This window comes from Clinocottus analis, unplaced genomic scaffold, assembly GCF_023055335.1.
Source record: "Clinocottus analis isolate CAN_PGR_092001 unplaced genomic scaffold, fCliAna1.0.p SCAF_19, whole genome shotgun sequence".
Taxonomy (NCBI): Eukaryota; Metazoa; Chordata; class Actinopteri; order Perciformes; family Cottidae; genus Clinocottus; species Clinocottus analis.
This window is the reverse complement of record NW_027175920.1, coordinates 13,585,748-13,610,055: the sequence shown is the minus strand read 5'-3', so window position 1 is coordinate 13,610,055 and position 24,308 is coordinate 13,585,748. Positions and strand designations below refer to the sequence as shown.

The following is a 24,308-nucleotide window of genomic DNA, read 5'->3' as shown; positions in this document are numbered from 1 at the left end:
ACTGTGTGTCGTAGTCCCAACACCCAAATACTAAATATTTGGTTTTGTCTAATGAATACTTGGTTAGGGCCAAAAACTGAGCGGAGGAGGAGTTTCTTCCTCAGGCCGTTAAAAGTCCTGAACCACTGACTTTCAGAATCATAACAATAAACATAACAAAATACACAATGCTCGAGAGGCACAAAAAAATACAAATAACTGACCAAATAAATAAATAAAATGAAGAAGACACAATACCAGTTTAAAAAAAATGAAGATTTTAAATGTTTTGTGCAGGAATGTGCAGCCCAGATCTTTCCTGCTCGCCTCAGGGTCCTGAAGGCGTATACAGGTCCTGAAGGGGACTGGTAGATCGGGGCCAATCGCCCGATCCGCAAAGTGAATGATACACGCTGCCGTACCGTACCGTAGATAAGTGAGAATGGAGTCGATAATGGTGACGTATAGAAGTGCACCACTGTTTTGACTTTGGCAGCTTGAACTTCTTCAGTGGCCTCGGCGAGAACATCTGCTGTTGAAGGGAGTGTGCACTCGAGGCCCCTTAGGGTGGCAGGAGGCCCTCCGCGGCGTCAACAGGGGAGTCACAGGGTGACAGGGGAAAGGGAGTCGGCATTGGATAACGCCTCCTTCACATATTTAAACATAAAATTTCAGAAAACCCAGGAAAAGGTAAATGTTTCACAGCGATATCTATTTGTTATTTGCTGTACCCCATTCACCAGATGGTGTCTTCAAAATGAATGCTATTTACAATACATACCCTTAAAAGGCATTTATTTTTCTCCAAGATCTCCACTTCAGTGGCACTTACAAACACCACATTTTCTAGTTTCATTCCTGTCTAAATACTAAAGGATTTCACAAAAGGGGTTTGTTATTATATAATCTGTAGCCTGACGTATACAACAATGTATTCCTAATACATTGAAAAATGGATTTACTATTATTATGAAATGGCTGTAAGTGCTGATTTATGATTACAACATCCTATTTCCCTCTGTAACAACCTATGAAATTAACTTTGAACCTGGCTTTGTTTCAGTTCTGGAGATGGATGCTAATTTAGATGAGATTTAAAAAGACTATACATAATGTGCTTGTAGATAGGAAAAAAAAATAAAGAAAAAGTGTCATTGAAAAAACAATTGTCTTAATTAACTTAATTAATCAACCGGGGAAGATGTATTGCTATCTATAAGTTAAAGTTGTATTGACCTGCAGTGTCACCCCTATACCGTAAAAAATTATAATACAGAAAATAAAGGCTTCAAACACCAAAATGTCTGTGAGATATCGAGCTGTGCTGACTGGCAGACACTGAATGGGTGGGGCCGAGGACCTGCTGCTGTCAACTTTCACACACATAGACGACTTGAAATACCGTCGAGCCTCGTCTACATTTATTTAACCCGCTTCACCCCGACCCCTCTGCATCCTGCCGGCCTGGTCCTCAATGGAAACCTCCCTCGGGACCGAGACCCCCGCGACCTGCCTGGAAACTGCTTTCCGCGCTTATAAAACCGTGTCGACGTGACTCAGCAAAAAAAAAAAAAAAAATGAATAGAAGAAGACAGATTTCAAGTTGTTGAGTCATGTGTGTCGTGTTGCGTGCGTGCGTAAGAGAGAGCGAGCGAGCGAGAGCGCGCGCGAGAGAGAGAGAGAGAGCGCGAGAGAGTGGGCGGGGCCTCGCAAGCTGACACCCTGCCATCAACACAACCTCACGTTCAACTCCTTCTTCGCTCCGAGTCGACTTTTCTTTTCCGTCTCTCAGCAGGACGGAAGGAGCGTCTCTCACTGTCCACGGAAACCGGAGCGCCTCCGCAACACGGACCCGGTCTGTCTGGCATGTGACAGTCAGCGAGCGGCTTTCTTTTTCTTTTCTTTTTTTTTCTTCTCCTTCTTCTTCTTTCTGTTCCCCCCCCACGCGAAGGAAACAGGGGAAGCTGGTCGGCGCGAGAGAAAAAGAGCTGCGGGGTTAAAGAGCTCTCAGTCGGTTGTGCCCGGTCTCCCGCCCGCCAGAGAGAGAGAGAGATGGAGCGGCTGTGCGGACCAGACCTCCCTTTCTGGGTCAGTACGTTTTGCGCCACTCGCTGCTCTTCGCTCTCCTGGGTTTTCCACGACACGGCTGTGTGTGTGTGTGTGTGTGTGTGGGTGTGTGTTACAAGATACTGTAACTCCATTGGCCGTGTGTATGTGTGAGTGTGTACTACTACCTGGCAAGGTTGAGCAATGCCATGCCTTTCTTTTCTTTTCCGGTTCGCAATGTAGAAATACAGCAACGGTCATGGCTGAGTGTAAATAACCTACTTAACAGCGTTTAGTGTGTTAACAAGCTCCCAATTAATGCCGAATTACGTGTGGTTTGCTGTATAGAGAGGCCGGACACTGTGCTTAAGGACGAACTGTTGAACTGAACTATTTAGTGTACACCTTGTAGGCGACAAGGACTGTGAACTTTATCTCACAGTCAGTATACAGTAGCACTGTCTCTAGGAATAATACCGTGATAGAACAGCAGAGATAACACCACAAAGTATGAGTAGGATTACACACCGATATGATAAGACAACTGCAGTCTCATTAGGCATATTTCTGTACAGGTGATACCATAAAATATATCATTGACAGATATTATTATAGACACAATTACCAATATCAGATAAATAGCACTAGTCACCACACCCTGTCAGTAAGTACTTTGAGTATTAAGATATGAGAAATGCAGGAGGGTAATTGGATGAGGTAGTACCTCACACAGGCCGGTTAAATCCCAAAGGGAATATTATGTTAGTTACTTTTCCTCAGAGACCTGGATGATGATGTTCAGTGTAACTGGGATTACGCACTGTGTCTTTAAAAACATAAAATGTACAAATGTGTCAAACTTGCAATTGCGTTTTCTCCACAGTCACAAATCCGATCACTGATTTTCATCCACGTCTGAGGCAGATCTGCGGCAGTTTTCTGCCTCGAGACGTCAACAAGGATTCTTTGAATTTGACGCTTGTGCCAGTGTGTTTATGGGAAAGTCTGTTTATAGACCTGTTGGCATGGTAAACCAGTGTTCCTCTCTTGAGGGCTGGGTGTGATATTGTGGGTGGTGTAGAAGTCTAGAAGTTTGAAATTTAACGTTAGACATGAACATGTAACATTTACGACATTATTTGCCTGATGCATCAACAAAAAAACAAAAAACAATCCCACACCCTCAGTCAGCGCTACATTTTGGTTGTCGGCTGTGTCACATCCCTGCAGCTGCTTCACAGTAAACCCGTGGTGCGTCCTTGCTTTATGCCATATTGCTCTTAACAGTTTTTTTTTCTTTTTGGAGGTTAGGTTTCTGGGCTTATCAGTACAACAACACAAACCGTTGCTCTTGTTGGAGCCCTAAGCTGAGTGAGGGGCCACTACTACGCTGTTTTCTCAATGCAAATCTCATCAAACCGCCTGGTGTCTACAAAGAAGCAGAACCCGGAAGCTTTGAGGCTCTTTTATGTTTCCAAAAGGGGTTAAGAATGTGCACCTGATTTTCCACTTGCTCGATATCACACCAAGGTCCGGCTTGTAGTTGAGGTCATCTAAGAGGATCTAAACTAGTTGCTGCTGTTTACTTCCACTTCAAACAAAGTGTAGGCGGTTGCAATCCCCCATGCACTCAAAAATGCGTGTTTGCTGCAAGCCCGCTTCAACACTAAGGCTTAAGATCAAGGACTCAATTTGCAATCTCATTGTTTGCTAAATATGTTGGATACAACCCGCACCTTTTATCTCCACTTGATAAAAGCTCAAACAAGACTTATGTTTGTAAAGTCAGCGCTCCAATCGCTCCTTGCTTTGAAGGGAAGATTTGTTAACAAGCTTTCAAGTGATAGCCTGGACACAATATTCTCAAAAAAGGGGGCTTTGGAAGTCTGCTAACACGGTTAGCTTGTAACTTTCATGTGACACCTTCACAAGGCCAAGATCTCTTAGATTTGATCTCAAAAGCACAGCAAAGTTGAGACCACTCTTGCCAGACAAGAACTTTAAAGTCATTTAATTAATATGAGAAAGTCTGTGTGCAGCACTGTTTTCCACTTGAGGGCTGTGTGATGAAGAGAAACATGCAGTGTGTTAAATATTATGCGGTGGTATCAGTTTGTAATTTCTTCTTTTTTTTTGTGCAACTATAAATCAAAACGTTAATTCCTTTTCAACGAAATTAAAATATGTTCCAATTGAATTTGAAATAATGTTTTATATGCTACCAGATTAAGACTTCAAACAATATTGCTAAATCTGATTATGTTCAGGATGAATCAATTCATTGTTTGGTTTCTAAAATCCCAAAATATAAGGTTTACAGCGTTTTTTTTTTTTTTAATCATTTGGTGCAGAGATAGTTTGCATCGGCATCGCTGATGCACTTGTACAGGGTGGTTAATGGTTAATGTATCACTCATTAGAGCCACAACAGTATATCGTGGCGTGCATTGCATGCAAATGTTGGAGCGTGTCATCACTGGATTCTGTGGCTGGCGTGTGACTGACATGTGACTCGAAGTGATTTTCATGTTGCGTGAGCTGTGCCGGCGCATGACGTTTGCAAACAGTTTGTAACAATGTTATAACTCTCAGCATTTCTAGTTAGTCGTCCTTCTGTGCTGGTATTCTCAGGTCCTGTTCAGCAATCATCCCAATAAGTAATTCAGCTAAAAGGAGAAAAGAACTCCAAAGCCCTCGTGGTTCAAACACACTGGCAGGTTCAAACTATTGCGCTAAGTTTCTGTGAACTCACCCATTCATTTGAAGAAAACAAAGGCATTAATCGACTGTGCTCGAATTACAAAAGCTATGAGGAGTGTATTCACAAGGAAGCGCGGCACCGATGTGAAACGGGCCGACCCCAAACCCATTCGTCATCATCAGTTAATACCGGCAATTCAATCCGTCAGCGGCAGCTCAGGTTGCCGATGTGTTGATGCTGTAAGGTGTTGCAAAAGTCAGGACGGCTTTTCAGGTTTTGCTGCTGTAGGCTGAGGCTGAGTGGAAAGTGAAAAAGAGGAAGGTTGCTATTGAAGAAGTTCGAGTCCCGATGACAATGGGGGAGGGGGCGTTTGGTGGGAAAGTTTAACGCTTCCCAGGAGTTAAAGTGCGTATTTTGAGGTTTATCCACCGCACTGTGAATAAACAATTTGACTGCAGGCAAAGTAATATGTATTGGTAATGACTCTTTTGTCTCTGATCTGTCCAATTGGTTGGTACAATGACCCCTTTTTAAAATATGAAATGTTTCGCCAATACAACCTCAGTCCACTCTATTGACCCGTCCGCTCCTGAACTGGCCAATTGTAGTCTAGTACTGGCCCCGATGGTTTACTTTTACACAGGGATCTGTCGGCTGCATATATCCTTCAAGCGCGTATTGTAGACGCTTCTGTCTGCTTCTTCGCTTTTTCGTTTTTTTCCCAAGAAATGATGGTGTATTTAGTGCAGTTAGTGACAGTGTGGGCTCTGTCTGCTAGAGGCTTTACCAAGAGTCAATTGCCCACCTTTCCTAAATATCATGTGCAGAATCAACCTTGGTTCAATTTTAAAATATAACAGCTGGCTGTTATCTGGTAAACGTTCAAAAGGTTACTTTATATTCCACAAAATCTGCCTCTCTTCTTCTCAGAAGTAAGATTAAGATTGACAATGTTTAGTGTAATGCTATCTTTTTTATTTTAATTATACATTTGCCACGCTTGCTTTTGCCTGGCGAGCGTGTTTGAGGCTGTGAATGGACCGCTTCTTGCCAGTCTAGTCTGGCAACATTGTAAATACATTAATTGCGAAGTGATAATGTAATTAGGTCAATCCAAAAAGTTGCTAAATTTGTTGCTTAAAAGTTGCCAAATCTAGCGAGAACGCAAGATCCAAAATTCTTGTAAAGTTTTATATTCTCACAGGAAGTTCTTAAATGTAGTGTCTACTTCCCACAGCTCAAAAAATGCTCTCCCAGCAAAAAGAAAAACAGGAATTGAGAATGTTGAAGGGATCCCTCAGCCGTATGACTAAATGTTGCCTGAAATAGAAAGGTGCTTGTGTATGTGAACTACATGATGGTCAAGTGGCAATCTGCTTTTCAAAAACATATTTTAAATTTGTAGAATAAGGCTTCTCAAACAAACTTTTTTATGTCATCCATGTCCGACTGCAGGCTAATCTGTGATTTATTATCCTTCCCGCCTGAGTCCCTTCCTGTGTCCTGCAACAGTTTTATTGCTTTTCTCTTTCAAGTACGACAGCAAATTCCCTCTGAAGCAGGAAGGAATGTCTATTCAATAATCTGCATTTGAAGAATTAGGTGTTGTACAGTAGACAGGGAAGAACACAAACACTACAAATAAATAACATTGCTCACGTTTCCATGTCGGCGAACAGCAGCGATTTCTGTCCTGCAGCCTTTACTGTCATCGGCTTTCCAGAGTAACAGGGAACAGACGGACAGCCGGCAGCAATTTATTTTCAGCCCCACTCCACCTGCACTACTTTAGATGTGTGCTAGTTGACTGTAACTGATTTTGATTGCCTTGCAGAAGTGGGTACAGACAAATACATTTTCTTCATTTTCAGGCTAGTTCTGTAGATCTGGTGAAAGTCCCCTTTCACTCAACCCTTTTCAAGGCGGGACTGTTGCTCCTTACTTTGCGAGCAGAGGATTCGATCGCCATGTTTAACATCCTTGACATACCCTTCAAATGCTCAATGTGGAGCCTTCGGTCTGCTTCTCTTTGCGATCGTGTTCTCACAAAAGATTAAAATGTGTTTTCTTTAGAGAGTGCAGTTAGCTCTGACAGCTTGACATAGTAGCAGTCAGGGGCGGGGCCCGGCGAAGGGTCAGTGCCAACACCAGAGGGGTGTCATTTCACGGGATTAAAACGTTCCACTAAATCCACAAAATGATACTTGCAGTAATTTACAAATGTAATTCCTCTTTTCCACTTACTTAGTTAAGCTTGCACTAAGTGTGCAGCGTCGTAGCAGGGGATGTGACCACACTGATACAAAAGAAATAATAATATCAACATTTTGGGATTTTTTTTTGCCAAGCGTTGGATGAGTAATTTGATATCACTGCTTTAAATATGAGACTACTGCGGCTGCAACTAACTATTTTCTTTTAGGGTTTAATAAAAAAGAAAGCCTTTATTACTTGTCCTCTTGTACAATGCCTTTACTTTTATTTATTTCCTATTTACCTTAGTTATGTCACAATGGTGCCTCACATCTTGGAAAATAAAGGTATATAAAAACTAAAAAACAAACAAACAATATGTGGACAATAGGGAAGCAGGCAAATCATTCTCAAATGTTTTATTGTTCTTGTCTTATTTTTTTACTTTTATATTTCACTTAATTTTTTTGGCATCTACTGTCTTTTATATGTGTATTTGCCCACATTCAAATGTACTCTTTTGTAAAGCCGTTGAGCTACATCTTTTGAATGAAAAGTGCTACATAAATGATGTGTATTATTATATTTGATTCGGTACTGCTCACGGATGGTTCTGTTGTGAAGAACTGCTCTGGCTAACAGACGTATCCCCAAAGCGCCATAATGATACGTTATTAATGTCTCGCCAGTGTGTCTCCCCATCTTAAATGTCCTGTTAATTAGCTCGGGCTAAATCTGGCGTCTCCGGCTAGTTTGTGTCCGGCCGAATGCACTATTGCTGCTTAATTTTAAAATGCAAGGGACAGAAATCTTTCATTTAGTTTTCTCTCCCTTTTGTGATGGATCACGTGAGCCAGGCTTTGTCTTCATCAAGCATTAGCTTTACAATAGTTTATCAGGGGCCTGGCCTGATAAGGAAATATATTTGATCACAAAACAAAGAGAGAAAACAGACGGAAGAGATTTCTGCCTATTACGTTAATTTTTTCAGCATCGGAAGGAAAAGGTAACAAAATCCTACCAGCTCATAAAGCACACAAGTTATCATACAAAATATGTTTTAATGCATACAAAAACAACAACCAGGCTACCTGTTTCCAGTTTTTATTCTAAGCTAAGAAGCTTACTGGCTGCTAGTGATTAGCTTGGCTTTACCGTACAGATCTGAGAGATTTATCAATCTTCTCATCCAACTCGCAGCGAGGAACCAAATATTTTCCAAAATCAGGTCCGGTTTTTGAAAAGGGGCTCAAACTGTGACGCTCCTCATCCGATGGCTGGCATTACAATGACTTTGTTCAGGCAGGCGACTCCACAGAAAGAGAAGTCTGTCAAAGTCTTGCTGTGCTTACTTGTGACACGAGTATTGGGTTGGCTGGGTCCCAAGGCTCACTGTCGGCCTGCTTCCTACGTGGCCGTGACGTGATACTGCTAATGTAAACTTTCTGCTTCTTTACATTAAAAGCTTTTCATCACTCAGCCTCAGGAATGCTTTTACTGTGAAGCAGCTACAGCATTTATTCTTTGTTCAGAGGGAGTCACTTCATGCCTCCTGAGCTAGTTTTTAAAATCATGCATATTTGATAATACAGAAAAAAAGTATTTCTATGTTATCGATTAGATTTTTCTAATTTTTTATCGTGTAGAAAAGTGACTACATAACAAGTGCAGACAGGTAAATAAATTATATAGAGGGATAAAAAAACAAAGAGGAAAAAAGCAAACTGAGGTTTAGACTGAAGAGTACGAAAGTGAGAGACTGAGGTCAAGCAGTAGAAAGTGTGTGCGTGTGTGCCGTGCATCCAACTTGCCCGTGATCTGGTTAATGGGTGAGTGGTAGAAATAATATGAGACACATTTCAATCCACACAACGATAAATATCCCTATAAACATACAGACACAGAAGTATTCTTCTGGATTGATTGATGTGAATCTAACAACGGCTGCTGATCGCATGTCACCCGATCCCAAAGCCTGACCCGGTTCACATTGATTCTGTTCATGTGTGTTTATGAAGTCAGGCGTTCGTGATATCCCCAGGGCCCTGGGACCTTTGATACAAGCTAGGTGCTATGCAACAGTCCCACGTGTGATGAAACTCACAAGGTTAGCGGTCTCTGTTTCATCATGCAGAGGATTTGATCTTTTTAATGTCGGGTCTCAACCCGGCCGACTGAAGTAATCTTCCCGTCACAGCCCGCTGGCTGTAACAGCAAAGCGCCTCACCCATTTTTTTCTTTTTTTAAAAAAAAATCTCACCTTTTGTTGACGTTTCAGGTTTCAAGTGTAGCGATAACCGCCTAAAAGTCTGTGAAATGGAATGAAGGGCAGCCATTATGCATTTTGGGGGTGTGTTAAGAGCAGCTTTTCTTTTCGTTTTCATGATTATCGTCAGTGAAAGTTCATTTTGCTTGTGAATGTTGGTAACATCGAGGCCTTTTGTAAAACTGCTGGTAGTTCATTTTAATAGCTTAATAGCTCAATAATTGCGTGAATTGAAAGTGATTGTTAACTTTTAGAAAACAGACTCTGTATCAGGTGAATTAATTTGTATTTATTTATTTTAAAGAGAGGGATCACACTCTTTTAAAATGACCTCTCAAATAACAGCCTTTATTTTCTCCCTTCATCCATGGAAACAATCTCCCATTTTTACATTCAGAATATCCGCTGGCACATGTTTGAAAAGTTCCCCCATTGCAACGTATTCTCTCACATGAATGCTCCATTTGAAAGGCGAGCCATGGCAGAAACTAATTAAACCACATCTTGTTTACATTCAAGTGCCCTTTGTCACCCAGATAACAAAGAAAAGAAAAATCTCCTTGACTGGTGCAGCCAGTTATTAAAATGTTATTTGCTTGGTGCCTTTTTCCCCATTGTGCAGGGTGGAGATATCTGAATGCTTTTAAATTTGACGTTTACTTTTCTCTGCGGGCTTAGATAGGGATGTGTTTGGTACAGGGTTCACGTACAATGATGAAAGACCTAAAAAAGTCATAGAATACAAAAGCAATTTTCAGGCCCGGAGAAAAATAATCAAACCGAGATAGTTTTGAAGAAGTCCTGGACATTTGCCTCACAAAAAAAGGACATTTGTCGAACAATACTTAAATGGTGTGAGTCCTCTTAGGTGTTACTAATATAATCTGGGGCATTCAAAATGTGGGCTATGTAGTATAAGGTGGGAGAGGCAGCGCTAGCAAGCCACGCTGAAGGAGCTAAGCTCCAGGCGGCTGCTGCTTCGGCACGAATCGACTGTCAGCACTATCACAGACCTTTTCCCCCCACGGTGACAAATGTGACACAAGCTGCCAACGCCAGCGCTTCCTTCTCATCCACCGTCGAATTAGGGTTATGTTGTATGCAAATAAATAGTCCCGCCTATACATCTGAAGACACAAACCAGCCTTTTCAGGTTCTACTTTCCGCTTCAGTGAATGTTTGCTTATGAACATTTGCAAACACGAATAAAGGGCTGTCGGCTACTGCTCAGGCTGACATGAGGGAAAGAGGGAAGACAAAAAAAAATACAAAACTGGAGGACATATATTTTGTTAAGCACATTTGCAATGAAACACCGCGTTACTTCCAACAAATATACAGCAGTTTGTCACGAACCTGGCCACATGGTTATAACAAAAAAAAAGGGGATACACACAAGCGAGTAGTTTACAAAAAGGGTTTTTATTAAAGGCTAACTGTGTAGTGTGGAGTCAGTACATTCAGGAGTGGATGTGAGCGCATGAGTGGAAAGTGTGTACGTGGGTGTTGTACAGTGGAGAGACTAACCATAATCTTGAATACAAAGCCAAATAGGTGTCGCAGACTAGAGGGCCTTTTAAGAGCATGCACTTGCACACGAGGCCCATGCGTTTCCAGTGCCGCTAATTAGCAGATGACCCTCTGCCAGGCCCTCCTGCAACCCTGCGTGTGAAAATGAAGTATCCCAGAGCACAAGAAACCCAATAAAACACAACAATTTTGAGTAAGGACAAAAATCTTACATTTGAAAAATGTAAGATTGTTTTTTTATTTGTATTATTCTTGTCAGACTACTACTCATCTTAAATAAGCACCTGATTTTACATTTCTTCATTTTTTACCTCAACATCGGCACCATCAAGGCTCCTTGACCTATTGTCTCTCACATACCTCCAAAGCTCACTGACTACAAAGCCGTCTTTTTACCTGGTGATTCAAGAGGGGTTGTGTCTCTGACAAATTAAGAAATGAGCGTGTTCAGAATCGCCTCAAAAGCTGTTTGCATATTTCATATAGTGTGAGATGTGTGCTATGTTTGTGCAATGTGATTTTAAAATCTCTTCAGTTTACCTTCTAAACAAACAGCATTTTATCAAGTGATGCTAGACTAATATGTGTACCAGATCTGTTGGCTATGCAACGGTTACACCTGGCAATTACTCTGTTAATATTTAACAACTCACCCATTCTCTCCATAGGAACTAGTTTGTGTGGCGCAGTTAGATGGACCATGTGGAAGCATAAGCAGCACTTACTAAAAACGGAAAAGAATGCATTTACAAGTCATAGTGTTTGTTTACCCCCCACACAAACACACACACACACACACACACACACACACACACACCAGCAATGAGCAATTACCCGTCACCCCCTTACCGCCGCAACACTTTCACACTTAGCGCATGATTCATGCAGGTGGGTGTGGCGGTGCATCTAGCAGCTGTGTTTATCTTAGTTCTATCTGTGGGTGGGCCCACATCAGCGTTTGTCCAGGAGAGCACGGGAACCGCCGTGTCACTGAGATGCATGTTTACTTTACCTTCCTCCTCCGGATGTCCTCTGGATCACTCGGTTATTGTCCCGCTGCAGCAGAATAAATGAATCACACTGTTTTCGTACAATGTCTTGGAAAAGTTGAACACAAGTTGTTTACCACAGGTTGTCTTACCCAAGTTTCTTAACCTTGGTGAAAAAGCCCAAGACTGTTTTCTGCACCTTGCATGCTTTTGTTTCTATTTACAAGCAGCAGAAGGGACCTAGATTGATTTAAGTGCAATACACCTGACTAACAGCTGCAATGCGTTTCTGGTCTGATTCATTCAGGAAGAGAACATAGTATCACAGTTTTGAAGCTCTGTGTTCACTCCAATAAGTAACACATTCTCATTCCTTTGCCTCTAGTCACCCCGCTTATCTAGGGAGGAATCTTACGTTAGATATTTGGTATTTCCTTCACCCACTGCTGCAGCCTCCCCTCAAAAAGAAACAACCTGAAAATGTCGGACGAGCGTTTGACTTGCTGCACTTTCCATTATGGAAATCCAGTTCCCTCCATTGCTAAAGAGTAAATAGTGTCAAAGTGTTTACAAATTTCTCCTCAAGGAAAACATCCGGTCTGAGGAAATGGAGAGGAGCGCTGATGCAATGTTTAAAGTGCAAGTCTGAGTCATGACGTCTGCTGGTCAGTGGAACGGTTTAGATGGCATGTAAGCTAATGTGCTGCTCCCCATGTTGTGTGTTTCCGCAGGAAGCCAACCAGACGCTCCACACAGATCGGCCCGACCTGCCGGAGTGTTTCCAGCTCTCTGTCCTGTCATGGCTGCCGTGCGTCTACCTGTGGGCCGTCTTCCCCATCTACCTCTTCTGTCTAAAGAGGAACCACAGAGGCTACATCATGATGTCCATCATGAACAGATTTAAAACGGTGAGATGATCCTGTGTTATTTTAACACCGCATAAAGTCAATGAGCCCTGACCCTAACCCCACTGCTGAAGAGATCGCTGTTTGCATGTATATTTAAATTGTGTCTATGTTGAGCGTGTCTGTATTGCACCAACTTAGACACTACACGTATCTTGAGTTGTCAGCGATCCACCTGTATCTTGTGAAGCAGGTTGGATGAAGTGTTTTTAAGATATGTGAAGGATACAAACGCACACCGATTGGCTTTATAGTCAGATTTGACTTTAAATGCAACTAGTAATTACTAATTCCTCCCTGCCTCCTCCATAATGTTTTAGATAGATCACTGGCTAGTTGATCATCTCCACACCTTCCCTTTTACAGTCTGTACTTTCCGTTTTTAATCTTTTCTCCTCCCTTTGTGTCTGCCTTCAGGTGTTTGGCTTGTTGTTGTGGATTTTGTGTTGGACCGATCTCTTTTACACATTTCATGAGCTTCGGCAGGGTCACACCCAGCCACCCATCTACTTCATCACCCCGCTGGTCGTGGGCATGACCATGGTGAGTGATATGTCCATCCTAAAACAGTTGCTTCTTTTCGGGTTTCGTAAGAAGATGTGCGCTTCTGGTTTTATAATTGAATGCTTCTGCTGCCCTCTGTTAAATATTTAATCCCCTTTTTTTTAGAATAATTGTTGGCCTTCGTAGCTTAGAGGATTAGCAAAGTATACAAACCATGTTTATTTGATATGTTTCGAGGCGCAAGCATCTTCTCCATTAACTTTGTAGGTAACAAATGCTCACGCTTATTAGGGCTGTCAAAAATGGCTTGTGTTGGTATGTTTATTTTATGATATGTATTCCAAAATTTCTCATAAAAATTGAGAGACCAGAGTCTCCTGGCTCTCTGCCTGCAGACTTTGAGAGCATGCCAGGCAGACAGTGCTGCTGCTTTTATTTTCTTAAATACTTGAGGAGAGCTAGTCTATAGTTCTCCAGAGAACTAAAAAAAAAAACTAACAACAGATAAACTTGTTTCACCCGACGTTTGACGGGGGAGCTGCAGTCAGCATGAAACACTGAACCAGTCAGACCACGGTTTACCTTACATGCCCTCTCTAAATTCTGTCCCGGCTAATCTAACTCAGGCTCTCCTTTCTGGCCACCCGTTCCTCCCCCCTCTCCCTCCTCTCTCTCAGCTGTTGGCCACGTTTCTGATCCAGTTTGAGAGGTTACGCGGGGTCCAGTCCTCAGGGGTCCTCTTCATCTTCTGGTTCCTGTCTGTGCTGTGTGCTGTCGTGCCTTTCCGCTCCAAGATCCTACAGGCCTCCAGCCAGGTGAGAACACGTCTAGAAACCTCAAATGTCTCTTCACCTGTCAGTCCTGACCCTTTTCATCTCTCCCCCGCCTTTATCGCCGCTTCTTTACTGCAATTTCCTTGTCTCCTCTGTACATGTACTCTTTGTAGTTCGCGCTTGTTCTTCATCCCAGTTGCCTGTCCCTTACACTCCTTAGTGTTCTTCAGGTGTAAAGACTGCTTCCTCAGTAAGCTCCCTCCCTCCCCCATCTTGTTGTCTCTGGAGTTGTTGTACAGCTTACAGTGAGTGGATGTTTTGCAGGGGTCAGCCCAGGACACCGCTAAGCAGAGAGAGGGAATAGTAGGCTTGTTGTTTCACTGCAGTAGAGTATTTATCTCACCTCTAGTGCTGCAGCTCACTAACAGAGCTGCAGCACGCTGCAAACAAACCCTGACAGGAGACAAGACGGTGTATGAAGTGAGAGGCTGGAGGTAAAAATGTGCAGCAGGAGGCAAGGTGGAAGAACAAGAAAATAATTGTAAAATATGTATCGGAAGTAGCTCCAAAATACAACATTAATATTTCCATGGGAGTTGATTGGAGTTGTTGATGAATGGCTGGCTGATTACTTGGCTCGGTGTTTTGGCTACCAGAACTGTAAAGCTCTAATCTACCAGGACTACAGGACTCTTAATTAGTGACCTATTAATCATTTCTGCTATAAGGCTAAAGAGAGTTTTCAAGAAAGAAAAGATTAACATTCAGCTGCTGTAATCAATATATTATTTTTTAATCTCACCAATTAATTCCATGACTACTCGCTTGTAGCGATGAGTTTCCTGAGCATTGTAGCGTCTTTCTTTCTTTGTTTTTACAGCTCGCAACCTTACAGTTTAAGATACGTCGCCCTGCTCTCATCAGCATTGTCTCCAACCGCTTTTTCAGGAAAAAAGCCTTGAAACCCTGTAAACTCTACGATCCAGCACCAAATATAAGACAGTCAGTATTTTTGGGGTTATGGTGGAGACGGTTTAAGCTTAGGTAACTTTACCAATGTGAAAGCAATTGTGTGCGATAGAATTATTTGGAAATGTTGAAGTGATCTCTCATCCGCTTGCCAAGTGATCTCTGGCTGACAGCCACTGGCAGAGACGCACTACTACAGAATCTGTGAAGCTCATTGCTAACAACAGTGGGGGGTTGGCCCGTGAAGGATTTCAACTCGGGTGTGGATGTTTGGATAAGGATGGCAGTCTTCTTGTGTCGCGGACTCGTATATAATTACAACGTCCTAATTATAAGACAAACACGTTTGTTGCACCGGCGTTTGTTCCATTTTAACAACAGAATTATGTTGGGTCTTTGCTCCATTAGGGCCACTTATTGTATTGCATTAGGGACACTTATTGTATTGTGTAAATGTTAGCAGCGGTGTTAACCTGCAGGCAATCACTGGATTGTTGTCATTATCCGAGTTATGCTGCTTCCTCTTGGTTAACATGTTTACGTTGGTTCATATTCATGTTTTCTATGTGTGCAGGGTAATCTGATGTAAAGCTAAAACCCCACATGCAGTGTTGCTGCTCAACAAAGTGAGAGCAAAAGCATGTAAAAAAAAAAAAAAGCACTCGACCGGATGTTGAAGAAATGCAAAGTCAATATGATGGCGCACCCTGTGAGGCTAAAACTACAGCTGGCTGTGAGATCTTTGTCCATCAAGTCCTACGCTGTCCAGGTGTGGGCGAAACTTTTTAACGACTGCGGTTGTGTGCCTTAGTGCAACATTTTTTTTCTCCAACTGCTGTCACAGACTAGTTGCTTTTGTGTTTTAGTCCTTTGTTCAACATGATGGATGGCATTTGGCATTCTCACTCAAAGCTTTTAGCTTTCTTTGTTAATGCCCCGAATAAATACCTGAAACCCAAATGTGAGGTAAAGTCATGTTCAAACGTTGCCTCGAGTACGTTTTGTAGCTGCTTTCGTGTTAAAATGAGCAACCCCAAACAGTCATGCAGCAGGCAGCCAGACGTGGAGGCAGAGCATCAAGTGGCCATGTGTTGAGGTCAGCCGCACAACTGCACTGCTGGAATCACGTTGATCCAAAAAATCAGCCCACAAGCAAGTTTGATTCAGGAAAAGTGAAGGGATTGTACGTGGCTTCCCTGTGTGTGTGTGTGTGTGTGTGTGTGTGTGTGTGTGTGTGTGTGTGTGTGTGTGTGTGTGTGTGTGTGTGTGTGTGTGTGTGTGTGTGTGTGTGTGTGTGTAGGAACTCAATTGAATGATGGAAGTTGACCTTTGGTCCTTGAGTGCATCTCGACAGTGTCTTTAATGCATGGCAATATTGATGTAGTTTGGTTAAGGTGTTTACACTAGACTCATTCTCTTAGCTGAGTTTTTGCTTTGTACTCACTGGTACAGAAACTCAATTGCCACAGGATGATCGACAAAGTAGATCCTCTAAATTTTCATTTTAGGTGGCTTGCCGGGACATTTTGTACAGAATTACTTCGACAATGATGGTTTTGGATGAGATATTTTGAGGATTATTGGATGCTTTGATATGTGTGGTTCGTTGTACGCTGGCTTATCGCTGGCCAATGGGAGGCGGTTAGATGCCGAGCTGTGCTCGATGACCTCAGCACCCGCAACAGTTTTCAACAGGATATAATAAACTGTAATGTTAGTAAAACTTGGCTTCATTTGGTCTACCTAAGCTCAATCTATTTTCCAGCTTGTTACCCATTTTTTAGATTCTGTTGTGTCGTCACTGCCAAGATGGTGACGGCTGGAGAACTTTGAGCTTCATTTTGGTCCTTCAGAAACTTACGGGTTAGATCAAAGAGACTACGTCCATATTTTCTACTCTATGGCTACAAAAGAACAAAATTTGCTTGTCTGAGACCTTGATATGCAAAATATGCCAATTGCATAATTTTTCTGGAGAAATATTACAATTTGCAAACCCTTTTCACTACGCCAGCATTAATTTAGCACGATGCACTGCGATTGTATGATCAACTTTATCACCCACAATGGCTTCTACTCAGACTCTATATGTGCCGTCATGATATTGCCTTTAAAAAATTTGCCTACATGTAAATGTACTGTTTGACAGAATGCATACAACTGTATGTTCAAACTCACTTCTTTGCATGTGTCTTTGTTTTTTTTACATTTCAGAACGAAGTGACCGACAAGCTACGATTCACCACGTTCTACTTATACTTTGGCCTGGCGGTCTGTGAGCTGATCCTCTGCTGCTTCAATGAGAAACCTCCTCTCTTCTCCAATGTTGTCACAGACCCTGTGAGTTATGCGTCCAGCTGCGCTGTTCGCTCACATTTGTGTGTGTGTCTCTGTATGTTATTCGTGAGAACATCTTTTATTCCTGCCTACGCTGTATTCAGTGTCCTGAGTGGTTAAATGTCTGGATTGGGCTCTTTGGGGCCGCTCGGTGCTTGTTCAAGCAGGTCACATACCATTCACACACACAGCAAATACGGTTGTTACTGGCTGCTCCCTGAAGTATGTCATCCTTATCCTTGTTTAACCTCTCTGGCCTATTTGTCTGAACGTTTTCCCATTTTTCTCAGAATCCCTGCCCGGAAACCACTGCAGGATTTCTCTCCACCATAACGTTCTGGTGGTTTACAAGGTGGGTTCACTTTGCTATCTGCCCCTCACTGCATCATCCACAAACCCCCACTATATTGTGAATATATAAGGATTACAAAGTATATTAAATATTAGATTAAACAAATATTATGAAACTAATAATGAATTGGACTTTCTTTTTCAAAATACGCTTTTTAAATGTAACTTTTTAAATGTTATTTTATGTCACTGTATTGTATGTCATTGTCATGACAGTCACTGCTAATGCAACCGTAAAGCTAATGCAGGTACAAAAACGATTATTATGAAGTGTAAAGGCAATAAGTAAAAAGATAACAAACTACACCATGGTTGCACCACTTCACGTCACCGTCACTAAAGGCGGCCTAGTGTTTGGCGTGATGACGTTTAGTAGTTTCATTTAGCCAAGTAGATCAAAACGTTACAATCCATGGTCTAAAAAGCTTCTGTCAACCACGGACAGGAATTAAACAGGAAACCTGTTGGTCAGGGAACCAGAAGTGCTTTTAAAGCTGAGTAATATTATAAGCTCGCAACCTCGCCTTAGCTGGCTCTTTAGCATGCAGCTTTGTTAAGCTACATAAGTAAGATGTGTTTTTACAGCTTTTACTTGGTTGATTTAAGTAATTTGGCAGCGTTGTTGCCTTCGCTAACGGGAGCTAACTGGCTAAATTTGGACGTGGTAGTTGTTTAGTCTGCATGTGGTTGGCTGAAAGGTTACGAGCGAATACTGTCATGGAAAGCGATATTATGAAATAAAAGAATTGCATAAAATAAAAGTATCATTGGGAAATAAACTATATAAATGTTCCATTATATGTGATATTTATTTGCAATTAAACACTTCTTTCAATTAAACAGTCCTGCTTCCTGCAGTACATGATTGTAAATCACATTAATATAGTTTCATTGCTAAAGAGGCTCTGTAACATACTTACATATCAAAATACAGAATAATTACAGGATTATGCCTTTTCTTTAAATAAGTGAGACCATATTCATACAACTTGCAACAAACAAGTTAATGCTCTTTTTGATTTATTTTTGAATGGATATACTGCATCTTTTTCCCGTTTCCTGTCAGCCTAATGCTCCTCATGCTGTAAAATGCATCAAGCCAATTTCCGGTGATACCCGATCCACGAGTACATAATGATGATTAGCAAATCCAGGAAACTCCATTAAGTGTCTTTGTAGAGAGCATTCTTACTGAGTTGTCTCAGTATCTCAAAGTTGTCGAAGTTAACCAATTTTAAGAATCACTTATTGTCTAGAGAATAAAAAACAAAACATATATATATATATATATATATATATATATATATATATATATATATATATATATATATATATATATATATATATATATATATGTTTTGTTTAGTGGAGGCTGACGACCCTCTAACGTGTGATTTGTTTACTACACTTGTGAGTCTTGAATTGGATTGAATTAGTAAATACATCTGATTTATTAAACTTTTGTTTCCCTTTCTCTCAGCTTGGCTATTAAAGGCTACAAAACACCTCTGGAGTACAAAGACCTTTGGTCTCTGAACCAGCGCGACAGCTCCAAGGTCATGGTGCCAAAACTCCTCCAAGAGTGGGAGAAGGAGCTAGCCAAAGCCAAGAGGTACGTTTGTAGTAGAAGAGGAAGAGGAGGAGATGTAGGAGCGAGCGATGCATTCTCCATTTCTGAAATACACATTACAAGTTTCAGGTTTTCCCAGTAGGCGTTCCTCCTATAAAAGCTTTACGTGGAGCCACAGTGCATGAAAGCAGACACTATGTTTACTGAAAAAGACAGCAGGTTATTGGGAGAAATCAGGTTAAAGCAGGAAACCAGAGAACTGCTGTAACCTGGACACTACAACATGCACAGCTGGTCAATAATCACATTTATCCGTTAAGTTTTCCTCTTGCTGGCACAGTGAGAGACCAGGCGTTTCCTTTATTGCGCGAAGGTTTGCACATTTATATGCACTCTGCTGTAGAGGCATGTTTGCCTCTACAGCAGTGAGCCCCCAAACTCATTGGTTTCTACTGAAGAAATTCATCTTTGAAATGGGTAATTATTATTTAGTTTAGGGAAAGTTGAAAACAACTGATCACTAGTTTTTCGACAATGTTTTTTTTTTTCTCTAACAGGAAGAACTGCTGCGTTTCAGATGCAGATTTATCTACATTTGGTGCTTTAGTCAGTATTTGTAGGAGCAGGACTTTTCAAAATAAAAAAAGTTGTGTTCACAGTAATGAAGCAACATGTCTGCCAGGTTTCTAATAGTTTTTGGACAACAATTGAGCTCTATGGCACAGAGGAAAAAGACACATCGGGCTAAATCTTTACTGAAATAGGATCAATTCATTGTTGTTTTTTTGACAATAATAAAAATGGAGAAAAGAAATCTGGTTTCTCCAGCAGAATTAAAAAATTTTTTTCTCCCAACGGTATTTGTGAGCGTGCATGTGTGTGTGTGTGCGCGCATGAAACCCATGAACATGTGTTTGTAACCCTTGCTGCAGCATAGCTACATCTAATATATAAAACTGTTGCTGCTGCATATCATCTTAGAAGAACACACACGCAGTCTTACGGAGCAGACAGTGGAGAAGATCGGACATGTTTCGCTTTGCTCTCATTTGCTCTCATGTTATTAACTTTTGTTTTGTATATTGTGGGGCAGAACTAACTACTTTTCTCACGTCAGTGAAGTGTATTCAGTTCCAGACTTGAGAAACAAGTTCAATTGCTTGTTCACAGTGAAAGTGTCTTTAGCTCCACATTGTGCCACTCCACGCTTGTCTTGCACAAAACACACTTGATGAGTCCTGTGAACTCCGACCTCCGAAGCGGCTGCTTCCTCTTCCCCGCTTCTCTCACAGTCTTCCTGTCGGGAGTTTTCCTGTGCCCTCTTGCTGAGAGCAACTTGTAAAACCATATGGAAAAGCTTGATTAGGCCGTTTCACTAGTCGTCATCTGGAAACCGGTTTGGCGTCAAGATGAACTCCGTCACAGTTGTCGCGTTGAAGTGTGGTCACCAATTAGTTCACTGCTGGAATCCGACTTATGCACTTTAAGCCGGTATTAGAATAGATTTTGTGAAGTCTGCAAAACTTTTCTTTGACTGAAAACTTAGGGCATTTGTTATCAAATGGGACGAGAAACACTCCACAACATCAAGTGTTTTTTTTTCGGTTTGCCGTACTACTTGCAAATGCAATAATCCAGCTTTGTCGAAGGGATTTAATATAAGTCACTATAATGTATGGAATGTGTTTTACTTGGCATAATTAGGAGCTTTAAAAGTTAATCCATGCATCAATGGTGGAAACAGGTATTAGTTGCAGCCTCCCCATCACTTAAAGGGATAGTTTGAATGTTTTGAAATGTATGAGCTACTTATCTATGGCGTATTTACGTAGAGCACAGGGCGATCTGCACGCCCCGCAGTTTGACGATTTCCACCATCTTACTGTCTCTCTCCTAACCAACAACCTCTCAAATTCCCACAGTAAAGAGAATCTGTCCAGCCAGGCTGTGTACTCCAAGCCCCCGCCGTCCACCACCAACCACGTCGGAGGAGAAAGTAGCCCGGAGGAAGTGGAGGTGCTGCTGTCCAATCAGAAGGCCACCCATCAGCCGTCTTTCCTACGTGCCCTCATCAAAGCCTTTGGACCGTACTTTCTGATCGGCTCAGCTTACAAGCTAATGCAGGATGTCATCACCTTCGTCAACCCTCAGCTGCTCAGGTAGAGGCAGAGGCTAAATGTTCCTTTGTTACACCATATTTGCAAGTTTGGAAAACCAATAAGCTTCCATTGTTTCGGAGTTCCCGAATAGTATTTTTACAACATCTTTTTGAATGTCGCGTGTATGTTTTGCATGCCGGTTTGCATCAGCAAATATTGGGCAGCTGTCTCTTTTTTTAAACTGCATACTTTCCTTGTTCAGGATGGAAAATCATTTTGTAAATACAGTATGTTTCATTTGATTTACGACCGGACCAGGGTGGGAATTTAGTGAGAAGGGCTATTTTATGGAAGCCTTATCTCTATATAGAGATAAGAGATATGGTATCAGAAATGGATGACCACGCAGTGTCTCTGTATGTATTTTGTGGTTGAAAAAGGCTACATTTATTCTCTTTTATTTGTCAGATAATATTCTTTCATAGAACATATTTTGATATAATATCACTATAATACACTTTTGCTCTGACTAATGTCGTTCTGTTCCTCATGATTTGCCATACTGTTTTATACTTGATTAGTTTCACGCTTTTTAAATTTGAGGCCAACAAATAACAAAAACATGTAAAATTGTAAAAAATAAAGTAAAGCTTTAGGACCTTCCTTGTTTAAGACTGGGAGGTTCCTTTTTGTACCAGTTGTTTTTTATTAAATTTTACAGAGATACTTATATTATACAGATTCTTTTAGAGAGTAAATTTGATCCTCCCTCCATTTAAACCTTGAAAACTTGACTGCAGGAGCAAATATCAAACCTCTAACCAGAGAAGAAGTGTGTCGGACATATTGCAGAGGACTGTTGAGTAATAGTCCTCCATGTTTATGTGTCAAATACAGTACGTCCAAGTTCAGAATTATCAGAGCAAATAAATTCAGAAACTTTAAGTCACATTGTCATTAATGCAATATTATTGATGGCTTCAGTAGCTATTTAATACAAACTTTTAAGTAAACATCCATCACCTTTCCAAACAATGTTCATCAATACACAGTCAAATGTGCCAATCTAAAATGAAAGAGTGTTCCTATGAAAGCCCAATAATGCACTTTAATGCACTGCCTTTGCAGAAATCACTTTTAAATGGCTGAATAATCTTTTGAAAGGCCAGCTGTCGACCCAGCCAGTTCAATTCCACTGCTTTCGCATATAGTTACTCGTCACAGTATAGAAAGAAACAACGGTTTGCTATGTAAACATTTAATGGCTTAATGGCGTCCTGAAGAGAGAATGAATTTCATTGTATCGGCTCAGGCTGATTTACAGACTTAACTCCATCTGTACAAAACGGCCCGTGGCACAGAGAAAGTTCAACAGTGTGCGAGCATCCCTGTCCACACTGTCCTACCTCGCCGTAGCAAGAATACTTATCACATTAGGCTGGCTAGCAAGCTAAAAACATGCTAGGTTAGGGAAAAGTCTGCCTCTGCCACCGAATAAACCGAGTAAGCAAAATATGTGAAGATGGCTAGCACGCTAAGCTAACCATTATGCCAGACGTTCCTCCTCAGCTACCTCACCTAAGCAACCAACATCATTGAAAAGCTTTGACAAAGAGCAGACGATCAAGTAAAAGACACTTAGAAACCTAAAAATATAAATTATGATTTCAGGTAAATGCTAACAGAGACTAGTGTATTTGCACAGGTTTGGATCCCTTGAGACTTTTAGCCACAGATGTTATCTTGTCAGAAGGACATACTGCGTTTCATGACTCTTCTGTTGCATTGGGACAGAACAGTACACTGTTACGCGCTAAGCCACAGACGAGATGCGGTTCCTCAGAGAGCAGATGGACATGTAATGATCCTCTTACGGCATAAGGGCAAAAAGGCTGTTAAAGTCTCTGCTAATGTGTAAGATTCTAAATAATTAATCTGGGACTAGTTGCATTGTTTACTGAATGGATGGCTTTAATTTTTAAATGGTTTTGCGGTATCAGCGGTTCATGTGAGGGCAGAGGTGCCAGACTGTGTGTCAGAAGTCATATTTTAAGATCTTGTCAAAAGGTTACAGGGAGGGTGTTAACAAAAATGAAAAAAGACTAAAAAATGTGTTTCTTTTGTGATCCAGTCCATTAGCTTTTTTTGTGTGAACCCTTGCTGCAGTCTTCTGGGGGCATTTTTGTAGTACAAGTGTTTGCAAGTGGACTGTGGAGAGTAGTGTAAGTCGTATCTCTGCACAGCGCTGGCTCTTTATGGATAAGTTCAGTGTTGTGATCTAAAACCACATGTACTTTCCCCCCATTCACTCTTAAAGGATGCTGATCTCGTTCACAAAGCAGAAAGACGCTCCCGATTGGTGGGGTTATTCGCTGGCCTTCCTCATGTTCTTTACGGCCATCTTGCAGACCCTCATCCTCCACCGTCACTTTCAGTACTGTTTCGTCACGGGCATGAATATACGCACGGCCGTCATAGGAGCTATCTACCGGAAGGTATGTGGCCCTTCTGAACATCTCGGCTGTAGTTTTACACAAATGCACCCACGCAGTGGATGCAGTATGCGTCACAGAAAATACATTTACTTCAGTGATTGGTACAGTTGTGACCCCCTCCCCTGCATCGTTGTTCTGCAGGCGCTGGTGATAACTAACGCTGCTAAGCGTTCATCTACGGTCGGAGAGATAGTCAACCTGATGTCTGTGGATGCACAGAGGTTCATGGACCTCACCACCTTCCTCAACTTGCTGTGGTCTGCCCCTATTCAGATTATGCTGGCACTATATTTCCTCTGGCAGGTACGTGCACAGATCCCACGACGGGCGACTGAACACGCTCTTAACTTGGCATTCCCAGTTTGTTCACAGTTTATTTACATGCACACATGTTTATTGTATGCAGGATACCTGTGCTTTATCTCTGCATTTGTTTTTAATTTAATTTGACTATTTTTGGTATTTTAAAGAACCTCGGCCCGTCTGTTCTGGCTGGGGTGGCTGTCATGATCATGCTGATTCCCTTTAACGCCGTCATCGCCATGAAGACGCGGGCCTACCAGGTATGAGCCGTCCATCCGCGTCCACCTTTCGCTGTTTC

At 41.7% G+C, this 24,308-nt stretch overlaps 1 protein-coding gene across 9 annotated transcripts in view; it reads left to right on the top strand.

Moving 5' to 3' along the window:
* Nucleotides 1-1,717: 1,717 nt before the first annotated feature.
* Nucleotides 1,718-24,308, top strand: part of abcc3 (ATP-binding cassette, sub-family C (CFTR/MRP), member 3) — a 40,689-nt gene continuing 18,098 nt past the window's right edge. For all 9 annotated transcript variants that reach the window (XR_011077872.1, XR_011077871.1, XR_011077873.1 and 6 more), the window contains exons 1-11: nucleotides 1,718-2,067; nucleotides 12,436-12,612; nucleotides 13,027-13,152; nucleotides 13,791-13,928; nucleotides 17,070-17,195; nucleotides 17,483-17,544; nucleotides 19,024-19,155; nucleotides 21,036-21,272; nucleotides 23,530-23,707; nucleotides 23,849-24,010; nucleotides 24,178-24,270. Coding sequence is in view for 6 of the 9 variants with exons in the window: in XM_068583984.1 (XP_068440085.1) it covers nucleotides 2,032-2,067; nucleotides 12,436-12,612; nucleotides 13,027-13,152; nucleotides 13,791-13,928; nucleotides 17,070-17,195; nucleotides 17,483-17,544; nucleotides 19,024-19,155; nucleotides 21,036-21,272; nucleotides 23,530-23,707; nucleotides 23,849-24,010; nucleotides 24,178-24,270 (1,467 nt within the window). In the remaining 3 variants the exon portion in view is untranslated. The remainder of the gene's footprint in view (nucleotides 2,068-12,435; nucleotides 12,613-13,026; nucleotides 13,153-13,790; nucleotides 13,929-17,069; nucleotides 17,196-17,482; nucleotides 17,545-19,023; nucleotides 19,156-21,035; nucleotides 21,273-23,529; nucleotides 23,708-23,848; nucleotides 24,011-24,177; nucleotides 24,271-24,308) is intronic.